We start from the raw sequence: 19,754 nt of genomic DNA on the forward strand, positions 1-19,754 counted from the left end.
CCAAGGAGATTCTCCATCAGCAGCTGGGTTCTCTCCACCAGGTGCTGCTCATGGAGCCTCAAGGCAAAGGGGTTCTACTCCCCATTCTTCCTTGCTCCCAAGAAAAATGGAGGCTGGAGGCTCATTCTCAATCTTCGACAGCAAGTCAAGACTCCGAATGGTTACGCTGGCATCAATAATCCTCCCCTTAGAAGAGGGTGCGTGGTGCGTGGCTCTCAGCATCAAAGATACTTACTTTCATGTGGACACGTATCAGCCGGACAGAAGGTTTCTCGGGTTTCTGGTAGGGCAAGAACCCTGCCAGTTCAGAGTCCTTCAGGACTAACCAGAGCACCGAGTGTCTTCACGAAGGTCTTCTCAGTGATACCGGGATGATTGGCTACTAACGGGCAAATCCAGTCAGGAGGTCAGTCACCAATCATATTCTTACTCTCCTGGCATCCCTGGGAGTCTACGTAAACAAAGAAAAGTCCACTTCACCTCCCACAAGGACGATAGACTTGATGGGGGCTACCCTAGTTTGGATCTCACCAAGGGCCTACCTCCCAATGGTGAGAAACTCAACTTGATAAGAAAAGTTACGCTCAAACCATGAACCGCAGTCAAAGGCTGTCTTTCCCTATTAGGCCACATGGCCTCGTGTACTTGGGTCATGCCGTTTGCCAGGCTCCACTTGTTGTCTGCAGTCCTCTCTCTGATATGACGACATGAACATCAGCGTAACAGTTCTCATAGATTCATAGACTTTAAGGCCAGAAGGAACCATCATGGTCATCTAGGCTGACCTCGTGCACCTCACAGGCCACAGAACCTCACCCACCCACTCCTGTAATAGACCCATAACCTCTGGCTGAGTTACTGAAGTCCTCAAATCTTGATGTAAAGACTTCAAGTTACGGAGAACCCACCACTTACTCTAGTTCAAACCAGCAAGTGACACATGCCCCATGCTGCAGAGGAAGGTGGAAAAACCCCCAGGGTCTCTGCCAATCTGACCTGAGGGGAAATTCCTTCCCTACCCCAGATATGGTGATCAGTTAGACCCTGAACGTGTGGGCAAGAGCCACCAGCCAGACACCTGGGAAAGAATTCTCTGTAGTAACTCAGAGCCCGCCCCATCTAGTGTCCTATCATCAGCCATCAGAGATATTTGCTGCTAGCAGTTGCAGATCGGCTACATGCCCTTGCAGGCAATCTCTTCATACCACCCCCTCCGTGACCTTATCAAACTCAGTCTTGTAACAAGTTAGGGTTTTTGCCCTTTTGGAGTCTGTTCCAGAACTTCACTGCTCTGATGCCTAGACGCCTGCCTTTAATTTCAAGCCTAAACTTATTGGCCTAAATTCCAGCCAAGCTTAAGACTTCTTTGGCCTGGTGGACAAACCCAGAGCCAGTGCGCGAGGGAGTCCCTTTTGTTGCATTCACACCCCATGGGGAGCGCACATGGGCAATCACCCTGCACAGGGCACTTGTCCAGAGTGCATATCAGTCGGCTATAGCTGAGAGCAGTCTGCCTAGCCTGCCATCTATTCCTCCCACTGATTCTATCCAGCCATGTCCAAATAACGTCAGACAACATGACGACTGTCTCCTATGTAAACAAACAAGGTGGAGCAAGATCCCTTCTTCTGTGGGTAGAGGCCATCAACTAATGGAACTGGTATGTCAGGAGCTGCACAATGATCTTGGTGACATACCTACCAGGGGCACAGAATTCTTTGGAGGACAATCTCAGCAGACACGTCTCCACAGACCATGAATGGGACTTACACAATTCCGGCCTGAACGAGAGATTCACCCAGTGGAAAATGCCATCCTGGGACCTGTGGGCATCCCAGACAAACAAGGAATTTGCCCTATATCGCTCCAGGGCTGCTATGGGCAAGGGCTGCAAGAACAACACCCTTGTCCCACCTGAGATACGCCTTTTCTCCCCTCCCGCTACTACCACAGGCACTGAGATTCGTCACGACAAAACTCGAGTCATTCTCATTGCATACCATGGACCCCAGACAGCTTCCTTCTGCAAATGGTGGCACATCATCCCATCAGCATCCAACCCTTCCCCAACCTGTTGACCCAGGGGAACGGCACAGCCAGACGCCCCGCAACCCAGACCCTTTCCACCTTACGGCCTGGGCATCAGACCTAGAACGTTCATGTTTGGAAAACATCCAGCCTATTCTTAATTGAACCAGAAAAGAGTCCACTAGAAAATGCGGTCTGGCTAAATGGAGACATTTCTTCACCTGGATGCAATGGACTTATTTGACCTCTGGGTTGGTGGGTTTTCCTGCTCTTCTTGACTACATCCTTCATCTCAAGATGTTGGGCTTTCTTCCAGCTTGCTGTGAGTCCACCTGCAGCAATTAGCGCCTTCCATTCTCCTGCTATTCTATTTTTAATCACCGAACAACAGTCAGATTCCCAAGAGGACTCCTTAAAGCCTTCCCGTTGGTTATGAACCACTGGCCACTTGTTCCATGTCCTTCCTCTCCATGAAGGTCACCTTCTGAGTTGCTGTCCCAGAAGGGTGAGCAAACTAGGAGCTCTTATGGCAGACCCGCCGTACTCCGTATTTCATAAGGAGAGGGTTTCCCTTTGCCTCCATCTGAAATTCATCCCTAACATGAGTTCCACGTGAATCAACCTGCTTGCTCACCAATTTTCTTTCCTAAACCTCATGCTTCCGAGGAAGATGGGAGACTCCACTCTCGACATCAGATGAGCTTTGGCATTCCACCTGCAGGGAACAACGCCACCAGTTAGAAAACCGCTTTGGGTGTTTGTTGTTATAGCAGAACGAACATGGGGACAAACATCTGCTCAGAGACTAAATGAATTTCTGGCTGCATCCTCCTTCACTATCAGTTGGCACATCGCCTTTCCCCAGACGGGGCAAATTCAGCATCACCACTTCGAGGCTGCAGATGCAGCTAGTGGGACAGAGGCGTTACAGACATCGGGCCCAACTGCATCTTTGCACCCTCGTCCTGTCTGAGTACTGCTCGCTAATTACCCAAGTGTGGAATACACATTGGGACCAGCACTCGAAGAAGAAATGGAGGATACTTACGTATTGTCCAAGAATGTGGTCCTTGTCTGTATTCCACTTCCCCTCTGCAGTGGATCTCGTCTGATTTGCAGTGAGGGATGAACTGGAGGGACGTCCGTCAGCACTGTCCTTTATACCCTCGGATTGGAGCAAGACAAGAGCAACTGCACAGGTGTGGACCCTGTTTGGAACAAATCTCTAGTTTCAGGAGTGTGGAGCCCATGGGATGCGGAATACAGATTGGGGACCATGCGTCTCCAAGAACCTCCAGTTACAGATAAAAGAAAAATATAAAACCCAGTCTAGAGCCTATATTTATTACCAAGTTCCCTCCAGTCTCTCACCCAACGGTCAGTCCGTTCAGAGAGCTGGGATCCATTTTGCACGAGACGCTCACGCTGGCAGAGTGTTGCTGTTTCTGTAATGGATGCCATCTTGTACCCCATCTTTTTCTCTTCTACAGTCCCAGACTTTTGGTCTCTTCTCATAACCAAGGCGTTTAGTTAACTTCAGCTTGGCCCCGAGGGTCCCCTGTTCAGAGTCTTTTCTCGGGGTTCTTTGGTCTTTGTTGAGGCTGGTCCAGACTGAAAACGCAGGGCTGGCCTGGGTCGAAAGGTGCTGATCGTTTGCACTCGTGATTTGAGGTGGCTGCGACCCGCCCTGCCGCAGGTGCCGTGCCCCATTTCCAGCGATTTTGGAACATGCTACTTGACATTTTCCATCTCTTAAACTATTTCCTGTACAAACATCCTGCAAGCACCACGATGGTCAGCTAGTTCTTGGCTTTCGGCAGAGACCCCCCGCGACCCCCGCCCGCCCTTAGTGCAGTAGTGAGAGGAGAGTCAGACATAGGTGTGTCATGTGTCTGCCTGGATGTGTGTGTCCACACACACCCTTGTTCCTCCTGCCCCCTGAAGACACCTCGTTCCCCCAAACCCACCTCAGCCCAATACACCTTAACCCACTCCCTGTCCCAATGATAGCTGCTCCCCCGCACGGAACGCGCCTTGCCCCAGTCCCCCAATACATCTCGTTCAACTATCTGCCCCCAATAAATGTCACCTCACCCCGAATACACCTCGCCCCCCCGCTCCTGAATACACCTCGCTCCACCCCTCCCCCCAAACACACCTCACTTCCCCCTCATGCCCCCCAAATGCACCTCGCTTCCCAATGCACCTTACTCCCCTCAGGCCCCCACCTCCCTCTCCTCCCTGTCCCCCCAATCATACCTTGCTCCCCTTAGTCCCTCCCCCTAATGCACCTCGCTCCCCTCAGGCCCTCACCTGACTCCACCCCCAGGCCTCCCGTTGCACCTCGCTTCCCCCAGTCCGCCCTGTCACACCTCTTTCCTCTCAGGCCCCCTGACACACCTTCCTCCCCTCAGGACCCCAAAAACACACCTCGTTCCAACCCCACTGCCTCGCTCCCCTCGCCTCCAATGCACCTCGCTCCCCTCAGGCCCTCACCTGACTCCACCCCCAGGCCTCCCGTTGCACCCCGCTTCCCTCAGTCCGCCCTGTCACACCTCTTTCCCCTCAGGACCCCACAAACACACCTCGCTCCAACCCCACTGCCTCGCTCCCCTCGCCCCCAATGCACCTCACTCCCCCCCATGCCTTCATCTCACTCCATCCCCACCTCCAAAACCTTATGCCCCACAACGCACCTTGCTCCCCTGAGACGCCTCACTCCCTTCACGCCACCCACAACACACCTCATTCCCCTCATGCTGTCAGCGGACCAGGTTGTAGGCAGTCAGGCCTAGTGGTTGGAGTCCGAATGCCAGAGCCAAGGGTCAAGACAGAGTTGGAGTCAGAGCCGAGGGTCGGAACTGGCTTACCAGGAGTCAGGGAAGGCAGGAGCAGAGCTGGAACAGGATGGGAACAGGACTGGAGGCAGGGCAGGATCTGGGCTGGAGCGGTGGAGGCGCAGAGCATGAGCAGGGCTTGGAGAGAGGAGCATAGGGAGGCAGAGAGGCCATGGACATGTATGTTGAGCAGCCAGCGAGGAGCTGCTGCTGCTAGGTTTAAGAACCGGACTGCTGATTTCCTCAGCCAGTCAGGCAGGGTGGTCTGTCCGGCAGCCTAGTTGACTCGTTAGGGCACTAGAAGTACTGAGCAGGTGCAGCTGAGGACCTTACTCCTGGCAGTACCACCCCCATTGAGGGTGCCCTCAAGGTACCACCAGGACTGGTTTCTTGGGGTGGTCTCTGTGAAATGCCCACAATAGATCTGGGGCACGGATGTGATTTGCCAGTTCCCGGGACTGCTCCTCTGGGCTGTTACCCTCCGGGTCCACCAACTATCGGAGCTGCCCTCTGACTAGTGGGGAGTCAAGAATTTGCCGAACTATACACTCGTCATGCCCTTGGACTGTTACAGGGGCAGGGGGAGACTGAGGGCTGGAGTGATGTGGGAATGGATTCTCCGTGTATGGCTTCAGAGGGGAGACATGAAATACAGGGCGGATTTTCAGGGACTTGGGTCATTGCAATCTGAATGTTACTGGGTTGATTCATGCCTCAATCTTGAAAGGGCCCAGATATTGGTGGTCCGGTTTGGCTGCGGCGTGAGCAGATTTAAGATTGTGGGTGGACAGCCAGACTTTTCTCCTATGGAAAGGTTGGGGACAGCTGGGTGATCCCAATCAAAATGACATTTATATGCTTCCTTGTAAGTGCTCTTTGAGTTCCTGGTGTACCTGGTGGAGATGGGTAGCTAGATCTCTGACTGCTGGTACTGGAGAGTTCGTGGGGACATCCGGAAGAAAGTAGAGAGTGAAAATCATATTTGGCAAAATTCGGGCTTTGCTGAGTAGAGGCATGTGTGGCATTATTGTAAGCAAACTTAGCACATGGGAGTTGTCATGATAATAGTTCAAGATGCAGAGCAGGTATTGGTTAAAAAATCTGGTTGATCTGCTCCGTTTGTCCATTAGTGTGTGGATGGGTAGGCAATTGAGAGGAGAGGCTCAATCTCCAGAAGTTGTAGAAACTCTTGCCAGAACCGGGAAATGAACTGAGAACCACGGTCCGACACAATGCTTGATGGCCATCCATGGAACTGAAAAATGTATTCCAGGCAGAGGCAGGGGGATGGCGCGGCCGGGGGCGAAGTGTGCCCTTTTGGTTAAGAGGTCGACTATGACTAAGATTGTTGTATGTCCCTGGGAAGGCGGCAGCTCCACAATAAAGCCAATGGAAACGGTAGCCTATGGTTGAGGTGGAATGGGCATGGTCCGGAAAAGGCCAAGTTTTTAGCATGGGCACTTGATCTGGGCACAGGATCTTAGGTAGCTCTTCTTTGAGGTGTGTAAGCCTGGGCACCAGAAACTCCTTGTGATTAGGTTCCAGGTTTTGAGGTGGCCGAAGTGCCCTGCAAGGGGTGCATCATGACATGCCGTTTCCAGACATAGCTATGGTCCTTGGGGTCCTCTACCATATCTTGGAACCTGAACCTGGGGGCTAGTGAGGAGTCAGCGTTCTCCAGAGTCTGGAGGATGTGAGCAGCAAAGGGGTCGTTGGGTAACAAGGTACGAATGGGCTCCATTAGGCTTCATCTTCTGTGCCATTGATGAAGCTGGATTCCTTTAGAATCATAAAGGGAGTTCTCACCCCTTTGCAGGTACTCGGCCTTACGGGACAGGGCACCGGCCTTCCCATTTGTTGCTCCTGGGTGCTAGGTGACAATGAAGTTAAACCAGGTGAAGAAGAGGGACCAGTGGATCTGTTGTTGGTTGAGGTGTCTGGCTGTTGGAAGATATTCCTGGTTCTTGTGATCTGTGAGCACTTGGACAGAGAACCTGGCCCCCTCTAGCAGGTGTTGCCATTCCTCAAATGTTGCCTTGATAGCTAAGAGTTCCTTATCCCAGATATCATAATTCTTCTCTGCTAGGGCTAGCTTGCGAGAGTCATCGGCACATGGGTGAAGTCCACTGTCAGGACCCACCAGTTGGGACAGTACTGCACCCAGGGCGAAATTGGCTGCATCAGCCTTCACCGTGAATGGTTTAGCAGGATCTGGGTGAACCAAGATGAGTGCTGTGGTGAGCTACTCTTTTAGTTGATCAAAGGTGGTTTGGGCTTCCAAAGACTCTGGTGAGCTGGACTCCTTTTGGCTGAAGGGCAGTCGGAGGAGTAACCAGGCTGGAAAATCCCTCAATGATTGCATGGGTCCATGGTTAATTCCTTGGGGGAGATATTGGATCCTGGTCCAACTTGCATTTTTCAGGCTTCGCGTATAGATGGTGCTGGCGAAGTCCTAGGATGCGGCAGACTTGCTGATCATGAGCCTGACTGGTGGAAAAGATGAGGTTGTTGTCCAGATACATGACTACATAGCACAGTCAACCACCAAAACTTGCTTGCCAAAGTCTACAAAATGACACGACTACAACCGAACGCAGCTCATCCGATCTCTTCTGGAGGACAGATGTTTATATGTAGAACTGTGCAAGAAATGGAGCGGCTAGACCAGGGTTTCTCAAACAGGGGTCGCTGTTTGTGTAGGAAAGCCCCAGCTTGCAGCAGCTCCCATTGGCCCGGAGCAGCGATCCGCGGCCAGTGGGAGCTGCGATCGGCCGGACCTGCAGATGGGGCAGGTAAACGCACCGGCCCGGCCCGCCAGGGGCTTTCCCTACACAAGCGGCGACCCCTGTTTGAGAAACCCTGTGCTAGAGACAACAATGAAATGGCCTCCCACAGGGCACTGTACTAGCACCAACCCTCTTCAACATATATACCAATGACCAGCCCATACACAACAATAGGAGGAGCTTTATATACACCAATGATCTATATATCATGTCACAGAAGGACTTTGCCGCTTTCAAGAATCAGCTAACATGTGCACTGAGCAACCTCTCAATTTATTACAGTAAGAACCAACTTCGTGCCAACCTGACCAAGACACAGGTGATGGCCTTTCACCTATGCCACCAAGAAGCCAAGTGGCAACTAAACATCACCTAGGATGGAATCCCACAGGTTAATCATCCACACCCTGTCTACCTGGGGGTGACATTGGACCGGACACTTTCCCCTTCAAAGCACATATAGAGAAGATGAAAGGGAAAGTTAGCACCCGTAACAACATCCTCTGAAAGTTGGTCACCTCAAAGTGGGGAGCCAATGCAGTTACTTTGCCAATGCTATTACCTTGTGCTACTTCATAACAGAGTATGCATGTTCAGTGTGGGAACAATCTGTCCATGCTAAGAAATTAAACCTCAAAGTGGGGAGCCAATGCAGTTACTTTGCCAATGCTATTACCTTGTGCTACTTCATAACAGAGTATGCATGTTCAGTGTGGGAACAATCTGTCCATGCTAAGAAATTAAACTCTGTTCTAAACTCTGTTCTGTCATGGAGTAACGGGCTGTCTAAAGCCAACACCAAAGGACAGCCTGTACTTACTGGCTGGCATTCCACCACCTGATCTCAGGAGGAAGGTAGAAAGCCAGAGGAAAATATCATGGCAGATGGGAGATCCAAGGCATCCATTATATGGTCACACAGGAGAAATCAAACGCCTTAAATCGCGAAAGAGTTTTATAACCAGCGTTGTGCCTTTGGATACGGCAGCTTGGCAAGGCACGACTGAGGTTATGGAATGAAAGAATACGTGCAGTTGGATGCACTGAAATAGATCTGGAACCCCAGGAGGACCTTCCCAGAGGGGCTGATACAGACCAGTCAACGTGGTGATGCCTGAAGCACCTGTATACGCAAAGTGGCAGATCAAAGACTAATATGATTAAAAGGGGCTACTCTAATGACACGAATATATGCGATTGCAGTGAGGAGCAGACCACGGAGCACCTGCTTGTTTGCCAACTCTTTGGGGAGACCTGGACAAAGGAGGACCTCCCTGAAGTGATGGAAAGAGCCATCACTTGTGCACAGTTCTGGAAAAAGATCTAGTTTGTGGCAAGGACACGAGGAGAAGACGACAACGACGACTACATAGCGGTTTAACACATCCCTGAAGATATCATTTATGAAGTGCTGGAATGCTGCTGGGGCATTGCACAGGCTAAACGGCATGACCCGGTACTCAAAGTGTCCACACCATGTACGGAAGGTAGTCTTCCACTCAACTCTCTCACTAATCTGGACCAAGTTATAGGCCGTGTGAAGCTCCAGCTAAGTAAAAACCTTTGTGGAGTGGAGTCTTTCGAAAAGCTCATTAATGGTAGGGTCAGGGTATCGATTTTTGAGTTGTGACTCTGTTTAATGCCCAATAGTCAATACAGAGCCTTAGCGATCCGTCTTTTTTCTTTACAAAGAAAATTGGAGCCCCAGCTGGAGACGTGGCAGGACGGATTAACCCCTTTTGTAGATTTTTTTTTTTTTTTTTTTTCCTGGAGGCAGTTGTGGAGAGCCTGAAGTTCTAGCTCCAAAAGGGAGTAGATGCAGCCAAAAGGGACTTCTGCTCCAGGCTGGAGATCAATGGGACAGTCATAGCTGCAATCAGGTGGCAGAGTGTCCATGTTCTTTTTGTTGAACTCATCAGCAAAATCCTTGTATTTAAGTGGTAACGCAGGGGCAGCGGACTGGACCGTAGAGGTTAACGAGACTTCCTGTGCAGACTTGGAATTTCGAGGAAAGCAGGCTGAACCATGAAGGGTTCCCAGTGTATGGTCACGTTGCAGGAGACAGAATTGTTGGGAAGGTGGGGAGCAGAACTGTATCCTACCTGCCCTCCAACAAACACATGGGCCATGGGTAGTGAGCCAGGGCATGCCGAGAACTACTGGAAAGTGTGGGGCTTGGATAAGTTCAAACTGAAGGGTCTCTTGGTGAGTCACAACTTCCAGGGAGTTCGGTCTGGTGGGGAACCAGGCCCGATGAGAGGAGTGAGTCGTCAATAGGCTTCAACAAGTCTGAAGCGTCCTTGGGTTGAGGGGGAGGATGTGATATACTCATGCAACGGTCCTCATTCATGAAGTTGCCTGAGGCACCTGAATCCACCAATGCCTCCAGGAAGGACTCAGAGATGGAGGGATGTCAGATTTTCAGAGGGAGATTGAGATGTGTCAGGACCCATTCAGTCATGGCCAAAGTACCAGCAGACAGGAACTGGTGCTGGTTACCGATGAGAGTCAGGGAGTGCCACCCCAGCCTGGACCCCTCATCGGATGCTGGGGTTTGGTCTCCTCTGACCAGGGTGCAGATTGGAGCCTAGAAGGGCAGCCTGACACAAATGTCCTGCTCTTCTACAGTATAGGCGTAGCCCCGATGCCTGATGTCGCCTTTTCTCTGTGTTGGTGAGATGGGGCTGGTCTTGGTCAGGCTGCATGGGAAGGTACCCAAGGTTGGGCTGGAGATGCCAGGACTGGCGGGCGTCGGGAAGCTGACATTTTCTCTTGGTGGCGTTCCACCAGGCGGTTATCAATCTGGATCCTGAGGTCAATCAAGGTGTCCGGAGTGGGCAGGGAGTCCACTCATGCCAGCTCGTCCTTGATGTCGCCCTTTTGGCCGAAGTGGAAATGATAATGCTGCGTGGCTTCGTTCCATTCAGTAGTCGCTACCAAGCAACGGGACGCCGCGGCATATTTAGCGACCGGCCGGCATCCCTGCCGCGACAGCCGAAGGGCGGCCTCAGCTGTACGCTCGTGACTAGGGTCATTGAAGATCACAGCCACGGCTTGAATGAAGTCTTCAAGTTTGCCCAGGCGTGGGCTTGCTTTCTGCAGCAGTGGGGATGCCCAGGTCAGAGCCACCCCAGTCAGCAGGTTGATATTCAGCCCCACCCTGCATTGGTCAGTGGGGAACAACTATGGGCAGCGACCTGGGCCTGCAGTGTGGGGTCTGCAAGGCACCCCGTGTCTCCAGCAGGGGAATATTGGCCGGGGTAGGATCCATATGAGCCACTGGTCTGGACCTCTTGTCAGCCTAGTTCCCCTCTGTTTACTTTGGGCCGCTCAAACTGTCAGCGGAATGGGTGGTGGGCCATCAGGCCTAGCGGTCGGAGTCTGAATGCCCGAGCCAAGGGCTGAGACAGAGACGGAGTCAGTAGCCAGAGCCGAGGGTCAGACCTGGATTGCCAGGAGTCCGGAAAGGCAGGAACAGGGCTGGTTCTGAGGCCGGGACAGGATGGGAACAAGGCCGGGGCAGGGCAGGATCTGGGCTGGACCAGTGGAGGAGCAGAGCAGAAGCCAGGCTTGGAGAGACCAGCACAGGGAGGCAGAGGCGCCGTGGACGTGTGTGGAGCAGCCAGTCCAGCAGGGGGGTCTGTCCAGCGGCCTTGTTGGGGCATGAGAAGTACTGAGCGGGCGTAGCTAAGGGCCTTACTCCTGGCAGTACTCCCCCTTGCGCCGCGCCGCCCCCCCCACGCGCCGCGCCCCCCTTGTGCCCCCTCACACACCTTGCCCCCCCACGCCCCTCACACGCCTTGCCCCCTCACGTCCCCCTCACACACCTTGCTCCCCTGCCCCCTCATGCCCCCATCACATGCCATGCACCCCCTCATGTGCCATGCACCCCCTCACACCCCTCGCTCCCCTCACACACCTCGCCCCCCGACACGCCGCGCTACCCTCACGCCCCCCCAACACACCTCGTTCTCCTCACGCCCCTCCCCCTCCAGTTCCACCTTGTTCCACCCCCACCTCACACGCCTCGCTACCCCTACCCCTCGCCGGCCCTGTCAGGCATGGAGATCACCCTCCCTAAGTGGCCAACGCCCCCTCCCCGTGCCCCGTTGGGAACTGAGATCGCTCGCCATGAGTGCCTGGCTTAGCTGCCCCCATTCTGCCCCGATCAGCCCTGTTGAGCGTGGTGATCATCCTCGAAAGGCACCCCCCACCGGCCCCATGGAAATGGTCAACACCCCCATCCCCCGCTAAGCTGCCCTGCCCCCCGAGCTCCCTCCCCACTCTGCTCCCTGCTTAGCCGCCCCCACACCCAGCTCTACGGGGAAAGGGGGGGAGGCTGAATCAGGGAGTGGGTCAGGGCTGCCTCCTCTTCCCAGCCCCCCTCCTTTTGTCCCAGGGAACAACGGGTCGGGGAAGGGGATGGAGACAGGAGCCCCCCCCCCCCAAAATCTCCAGCTGTGGGGCCTTTTGAGGCAGGTGGGATGGTGGCAGGTGCCCCCTGTGGTTAAAGGCATTAAATCTGTACAGCAAACCCTACTCCCCTCCACCCCCATCCCTCCCTCTCTCCCTCCCCCCCAACCTCTCCGTCTCTCCCCCCCCATCCCACCCTCTCTCCCTCTCCCCCCCCCTGCCCCGACCCCTCTCTCTCTCCCCTCTGTTCAACTCTCCAGCCATCTGCCTGCCGGGCTGCAGCGAGGGGCACGGCTACTGCGAGCGGCCCGGGGAATGCAAGTGCCGGATCGGCTGGCAGGGGCGCCTGTGCGACGAGTGCGTCCGCTACCCGGGCTGCCTGCACGGCACCTGCAGCCAGCCCTGGCAGTGCAATTGCCGGGAGGGCTGGGGCGGCCTCTTCTGCAACCAGGACCTCAACTACTGCACCAACCACCGGCCCTGCCAGAACGGCGCCACCTGCACCAACACGGGCCAGGGCAGCTACACCTGCAGCTGCCGGGCCGGCTTCACGGGCACCGGCTGCGAGATCGAGACCAACGAGTGCGACAGCAACCCCTGCAAGAGCGGCGGCAGCTGTGACGTCAGTATCACCCCTTCCCTGCCCCCCACTGCGACCCCCGGCCCCACCCCACAGCACCCCCAACCCTATTGCGACCCCCCCCAACCCCTGCAAGAGCGGCGGCAGCTGTGACGTCAGTATCACCCCTTCCCTGCCCCCCACTGCGACCCCCGGCCCCACCCCACAGCGCCCCCAACCCTATTGCGACCCCCCCCAAGCCCTGCAAGAGCGGCGGCAGCTGTGACGTCAGTATCGCCCCTTCCCCGCTCCTGCACCCCACTGCAAGCCCTGGCCGCACCCCACGGCACCCCCAACCCCATTGTGATCCCCCCCAAGCCCTGCAAGAGCGGCGGCAGCTGTGACGTCAGTATCACCCCTTCCCTGCCCCCCACTGCGCCCCCCGGCCCCACCCCACAGCGCCCCCAACCCCATTGCGCCCCCCCAAGCCCTGCAAGAGCGGCGGCAGCTGTGACGTCAGTATCACCCCTTCCCTGCCCCCCACTGCGACCCCTGGCCCCACCCCACAGCGCCCCCAACCCCATTGCGCCCCCCCAAGCCCTGCAAGAGCGGCGGCAGCTGTGACGTCAGTATCACCCCTTCCCTGCCCCCCACTGCGACCCCCGGCCCCACCCCACAGCGCCCCCAACCCCATTGCGCCCCCCCAAGCCCTGCAAGAGCGGCGGCAGCTGTGACGTCAGTATCACCCCTTCCCCGCTCCTGCACCCCACTGCGAACCCGGCCCCACCCCACAGCGCCCCCAACCCCATTGCGCCCCCCCAACCCCTGCAAGAGCGGCGGCAGCTGTGACGTCAGTATCACCCCTTCCCTGCCCCCCACTGCGACCCCCGGCCCCACCCCACGGCGCCCCCAACCCCATTGCGCCCCCCCAAGCCCTGCAAGAGCGGCGGCAGCTGTGACGTCAGTATCACCCCTTCCCTGCCCCCCACTGCGACCCCCGGCCCCACCCCACGGCGCCCCCAACCCCATTGCGCCCCCCCAAGCCTTGCAAGAGCGGTGGCAGCTGTGACCTCAGTATCACCCCTTCCCCGCCCCCCACTGCGCCCCCCGGCCCCACCCCACAGCGCCCCCAACCCCATTGCGCCCCCCCAAGCCCTGCAAGAGCGGCGGCAGCTGTGACGTCAGTATCACCCCTTCCCCGCCCCCCACTGCGCCCCCCGGCCCCACCCCACAGCGCCCCCAACCCCATTGCGCCCCCCCAAGCCCTGCAAGAGCGGCGGCAGCTGTGACGTCAGTATCACCCCTTCCCTGCCCCCCACTGCGACCCCCGGCCCCACCCCACGGCGCCCCCAACCCCATTGCGTCCTCCCAACCCCTGCAAGAGCGGCGGCAGCTGTGACGTCAGTATCACCCCTTCCCTGCCCCCCACTGCGACCCCCGGCCCCACCCCACAGCGCCCCAACCCCATTGCGACCCCCCCCCAAGCCCTGCAAGAGCGGCGGCAGCTGTGACGTCAGTATCACCCCTTCCCCGCCCCCCACTGCGACCCCCGGCCCCACCCCACAGCGCCCCCAACCCCATTGCGCCCCCCCAAGCCCTGCAAGAGCGGCGGCAGCTGTGACGTCAGTATCACCCCTTCCCCGCCCCCCACTGCGACCCCCGGCCCCACCCCACGGCGCCCCCAACCCCATTGCGCCCCCCCAAGCCCTGCAAGAGCGGCGGCAGCTGTGACGTCAGTATCACCCCTTCCCTGCCCCCCACTGCGACCCCCGGCCCCACCCCACAGCGCCCCCAACCCCATTGCGCCCCCCCAACCCCTGCAAGAGCGGCGGCAGCTGTGACGTCAGTATCACCCCTTCCCTGCCCCCCACTGCGACCCCCGGCCCCACCCCACAGCGCCCCCAACCCCATTGCGCCCCCCCCAACCCCTGCAAGAGCGGCGGCAGCTGTGACGTCAGTATCACCCCTTCCCTGCCCCCCACTGCGACCCCCGGCCCCACCCCACGGCGCCCCCAAGCCCATTGCGCCCCCCCAAGCCCTGCAAGAGCGGCGGCAGCTGTGACGTCAGTATCACCCCTTCCCCGCCCCCCACTGCGCCCCCCGGCCCCACCCCACAGCGCCCCCAACCCTATTGCGCCCCACCAAGCCCTGCAAGAGCGGCGGCAGCTGTGACGTCAGTATCACCCCTTCCCTGCCCCCCACTGCAACCCCCAGCCCCACCCCACAGCGCCCCCAACCCTATTGCGACCCCCCCCCAAGCCCTGCAAGAGCGGCGGCAGCTGTGACGTCAGTATCACCCCTTCCCTGCCCCCCACTGCGACCCCCGGCCCCACCCCACAGCGCCCCCAACCCTATTGCGACCCCCCCCCAAGCCCTGCAAGAGCGGCGGCAGCTGTGACGTCAGTATCACCCCTTCCCCGCCCCCCACTGCGACCCCCGGCCCCACCCCACAGCGCCCCCAACCCTATTGCGCCCCACCAAGCCCTGCAAGAGCGGCGGCAGCTGTGACGTCAGTATCACCCCTTCCCTGCCCCCCACTGCGCCCCCCGGCCCCACCCCACAGCGCCCCCAACCCCATTGCGACCCCCCCCCAACCCCTGCAAGAGCGGCGGCAGCTGTGACGTCAGTATCACCCCTTTCCCGCCCCGCACTGCAACCCCCGGCCCCACCCCACAGCGCCCCCAACCCCATTGCGCCCCCCCAACCCCTGCAAGAGCGGCAGCAGCTGTGACGTCAGTATCACCCCTTTCCCGCCCCGCACTGCAACCCCCGGCCCCACCTCACGGCGCCCCCAACCCCATTGCGACCCCCCCAACCCCTGCAAGAGCAGCGGCAGCTGTGACGTCAGTATCACCCCTTCCCTGCCCCCCACTGCGACCCCCGGCCCCACCCCACAGCGCCCCCAACCCCATTGCGCCCCCCCAAGCCCTGCAAGAGCGGCGGCAGCTGTGACGTCAGTATCACCCCTTCCCTGCCCCCCACTGCAACCCCCGGCCCCACCCCACAGCGCCCCCAACCCCATTGCGACCCCCCCCCAACCCCTGCAAGAGCGGCGGCAGCTGTGACGTCAGTATCACCCCTTTCCCGCCCCGCACTGCAACCCCCGGCCCCACCTCAAGGCGCCCCCAACCCCATTGCGACCCCCCCCAACCCCTGCAAGAGCGGCGGCAGCTGTGACGTCAGTATCACCCCCTCCCCTGCCCATGCACCCCACTGCGACCCCCGGCCCCACCCCACGGCACCCCCAACCCCATTGCGACCCCCCCCCCAGCCCTGCAAGAGTGGAGGCAGCTGTGATGTCAGTATCACCCCCTCCCCTGCCCCACTCCATGGCACCCCACCCTCATCCCTCTGTAACCCCTGCACCCCACTGTAACCCCCTGGAACCCCTACCACACCCCACTACACCCCCCCAGACTCCACAGTGCCCCCAACCCCTTCAAGAATGAGGCGGCTTTGACATCAATATCGCCCCTCCCTCACCCCACGGCAACCCTCCACTAACCTCCTCACTCCACTACCCCCCCACCCCACTGCAACCCCCCACTGCACCCCCACCCCACTGCGACCCTCCACTAACCCCCCACCCCACTGCACCCCCCACCCCACTGAGCTCCCCCACTACCCCCTCACACTACCCCCTCCAGAATGGAGGTAGCTGCAATGTCAGTATCACCCCCACAACCGGAGCCACTGCACCCCCCCATTATCACCTCCCCCACCCCAATGTACCCCCCAACTTGCCCCTCCCCCACTGGATTGGCAGCAGCTGTAACATCAGCCTCCCTCTCCTCTCCCCCCCCCCCCCTTTCCAGCACTGCAGCGGGGGTGGGGTGGCCATGCACAGCAGAGGATCTGGGGGCTGGACGCTGGGGGGAGGGGGTGAGGGTGGGGGGGCTGAGTGAACCTTAACCCCCTGCCCCTGCAATATGGGAGGCAGCAGCCACATCCGTATAATGCGCTAGATCCCCCCAGTGGGGGTCAGTTCTCCTGCCCCCAGTCCCGGGGTCCGTGCAGCCAGGATGCTATGGTGATGGGCAGAGCTATCGATGGCTCCCTCCCGTGTGCAGGGGGCTGGGTGAGGGGGCGTCACTGCATCTAGGCAACACCCCTCCGAAAAGACCTGAGGCCGGGAGGGTGGCAGGGGGAGGGATTGGAGGCTGCGAAAATGCCCCCCTCCATGCCCTGCAAAATGGCTGAGCTGCCCTATAGGCCCTCTGTGCCCCCAGAGGAGCAGGCCCTTCCCATAACTGGGCCCCCCGCAATGCAGCTGTCTCCAGTGGGTGCCGAGTTAACAGAGAGGCAGGGTGGCCTAGTGGTCAGAGCGCCGGCCTGGGAGAGGCGGGAGGGCGGGACAAGGGGGTGTTCCAGCCTGGACCCTGGCAATTCTAGCCTAAGATCTGAAGCAGGGTGGAGGGGGGGTCTAGGTGGCAGCTGGCCCAGCGGCATAGGAGAAGGCTTTCACGCCTGCACAGCGATGGCAGGTGCTGGGCAGAGGTAGAGGGAGTCAGGGATTCCCTTTCCTTCCCCTCTCCCTGTGCTGATCCGCAGGGGTACCTGAAAATACCTAGTCAGTGTCTGCCTGGGGGGGGCAGCCCCCCGAGTCCTACACCTGCACAGGGTCCGCTGTCCCTCGTGCAAGCTAGAGGCAGATGTGCTCCAACCCCTGTGCTCTCCGAGCGTCCCCCTGTGCTCACAGAAGTCCCAGAGCCGCCGCTCCCAAAAGAACACGCCGGCTTACGGGGTCCCCGCTCCCACTGCACCAGCACGTAGTTTTGTCGGTAGATCCATCCATCGAACAGAGATTCGAATGGCACTGAGCCGAAACGGAGGAAACCAAGGGAATCGATGCATGGATCCCAGGGTTACCTATAAAATCAAGTCCTAACACGTATACGAGAGTCTGCCCTTGACTAAAAGATGCCCTCTTGTCTAATAAGTCCTGCTGCCCCCAAAGTCCTTCTCCCCATGTTTTTCAACCAGGATGACCGAGCCCCTCCTTTTGTAAGATCAAGCCTGGGGGCAGCTTGTTTCCCCCGATGTTGTTTTACCTGTAAAACAGCCCCCTCTCCCCTCGCGCTGTTCATCTCTTCCTGTTAATCTTCTCCTGACGTCCCTGCAAATATACCCTCGGTGTAAGATACCCAAAGTTCAGCCAGGGAGAGAGGTCTCTGCAGAGATCCAAGTAAGCCGGGATGCCCCGGTACGGCATACCACCAGGGCGGCCCGGCTTCCCCAGGCGGCAATTTAAAGGGCCTGGGGCTCCATTCAGCGGCTGGAGCCCCAGGCCCTTTAAATAGCCCCCAGAGCCCTGCTGCCGGAGCCCTGGGGTAGCAGCGGTTTAAAGGTCCCGGGGCGGTAGCGGCGGCCGAGCCTTGGGCCCTTTAAACTGCTGACGGAGCCCCCAGCTGCCGCTGCTACCCCGGTGGGGGAGGGAGAGGGCACTTACCGGTACAGGGCGGGCCGGGGCTGGCTCTGACCCCCCCCCCATTCCCACCCCTTCTGCCCGAGGCCCCGCCCCTTCCGGGGGCGAGAGCCGGCCCCAACCCAGTACCGGTAAGTCCCTATTTCTACTTTCACCCCTGGGTCTCTGTCTCCTGTCTGGTGGAACCAGCTTCTGGGTCTCCTACCTTTAATGACAAGGTTTTGAGACCAGGATTTCCAAGCTATATACAAAAACAACAAGGAGTCCGGTGGCACCTTAAAGACTAACAGATTTATTTGGGCGTAAGCTTTCCTGTAACTTTCACTCCATGCATCTGAAGAAGGGAGGTTTTTTTACCCACGAAAGCTTATGCCCAAATAAATCTGTTAGTCTTTAAGGTGCCGCCGGACTCCTTGCTGGTTTTGTGGTTACAGACTAACACGGCTCCCCCCTCAATCTATATACAGATCTTCTTGCATAGTATCCCCATGTACATTTCACAGAGCTGATCACGGGCTATGTGATGGATGCAGGCTCCAGTTAGAGACCTCCCGGGACTCTCTTTGGTAATCTAGTCTGTAAATACCAGGCCTAGGGCACCCCTAGAACCTATGTGCACCCCTGGGCCCTCTGCCCACTGGCAGGTGGCACGACTGGTAGTGCAAACCCAAGGGTGGATGTGGAGGGAGTGTGTGCCGGAGGTCTCCTAGCAAGCTCCTACTACGAGGGCCTCAATTCTGAGGGCCTGTCTCGGAGGGGAGAGTGCCCCCTGCTAACCCATGTTCCCTGCATCACAGCGCCCCCTAGCACTGCCCTGGGGCATTAGGGTCAGCACTGACCACGAGGGGAGAGTGCCCCCTAGTGAATCATCAGCCCAGTTTCCCCAACCCCCCGTGTCATTTGAGATCATGGCTGCCTCTCTGAGCCTCAGAGCCTCCAGCCTCTGTCTGGCGAGGGGGCCTCTATTATCAGGCCCATAGGAACTGCTGGACTGGATCAGACCAGGGGCCCATCTACCCCGGTATCCTGTCTTGAACAGCAGCCAGTCTCAGCTGTGTCAGACAAAGGTGCAAGACACCCCCCTACTGGGCAATGAAGGGATAACCTGCCTGGAGGGGAAGTTGCTTCCTGACCTGGGTTAGGTAGAGACTGGACAATGTCCTGAAGCGTGCGGGTTTAGCTCCCCTCCAAAGCACCTCTTTCAGATCAGTCTGGATAGGCCCATTCTCTGCACCAATATCCAACCCTTGAGTTTGAATCCTGCCCAGATCTTGGCTTCAGTGATGACAATAATCATGAGGCAGTGAGTTCCCCAGGCCAGTGGTGCCTTGTGTAACCATCTAGTCATCAGCTTTAAACATGCGGCCTTGCAGCTCTTGTGTTAGGAGCCAGGGTGAAGAGCAGCCCCCAATCGACCATCTCCATCCTCTCTCTGAGCAGGTCTCCATTCTAAACTACACACCCCCAGCCTTCTCAATCTCTCTCGTTCTTGGGTCTGTGCAGTGCACATCACGATGGGGTCCTGAGCCGTGACTGGGGTTCCTAGGTGCTACCATAAGACACCTACTAGCAATAAAATTGTACAGCACCTGACACAATGGGCTCTGGGCCAGGACTGGGTCCGGAGGTGTCACTGCATCTAGGAAACACCCCTCCAAAAAGACTGTGGCCAGGAGGGTGGAATGAGGATTACCGTAACACACCTA

The 19,754-nt window shown here is 57.8% G+C and overlaps 1 protein-coding gene across 1 annotated transcript in view; it reads left to right on the top strand.

Moving 5' to 3' along the window:
- DLL3 (delta like canonical Notch ligand 3) overlaps positions 1-19,754 on the top strand; it is a 77,541-nt gene that overhangs the window by 48,513 nt on the left and 9,274 nt on the right. Inside the window, exon 5 of the mRNA XM_065420988.1 lies at positions 12,325-12,686. Coding sequence (XP_065277060.1) covers positions 12,325-12,686 — 362 coding nt within the window. The remainder of the gene's footprint in view (positions 1-12,324; positions 12,687-19,754) is intronic.

This window comes from Emys orbicularis, chromosome 21 (assembly GCF_028017835.1).
Source record: "Emys orbicularis isolate rEmyOrb1 chromosome 21, rEmyOrb1.hap1, whole genome shotgun sequence".
NCBI classification, from domain to species: Eukaryota; Metazoa; Chordata; order Testudines; family Emydidae; genus Emys; species Emys orbicularis.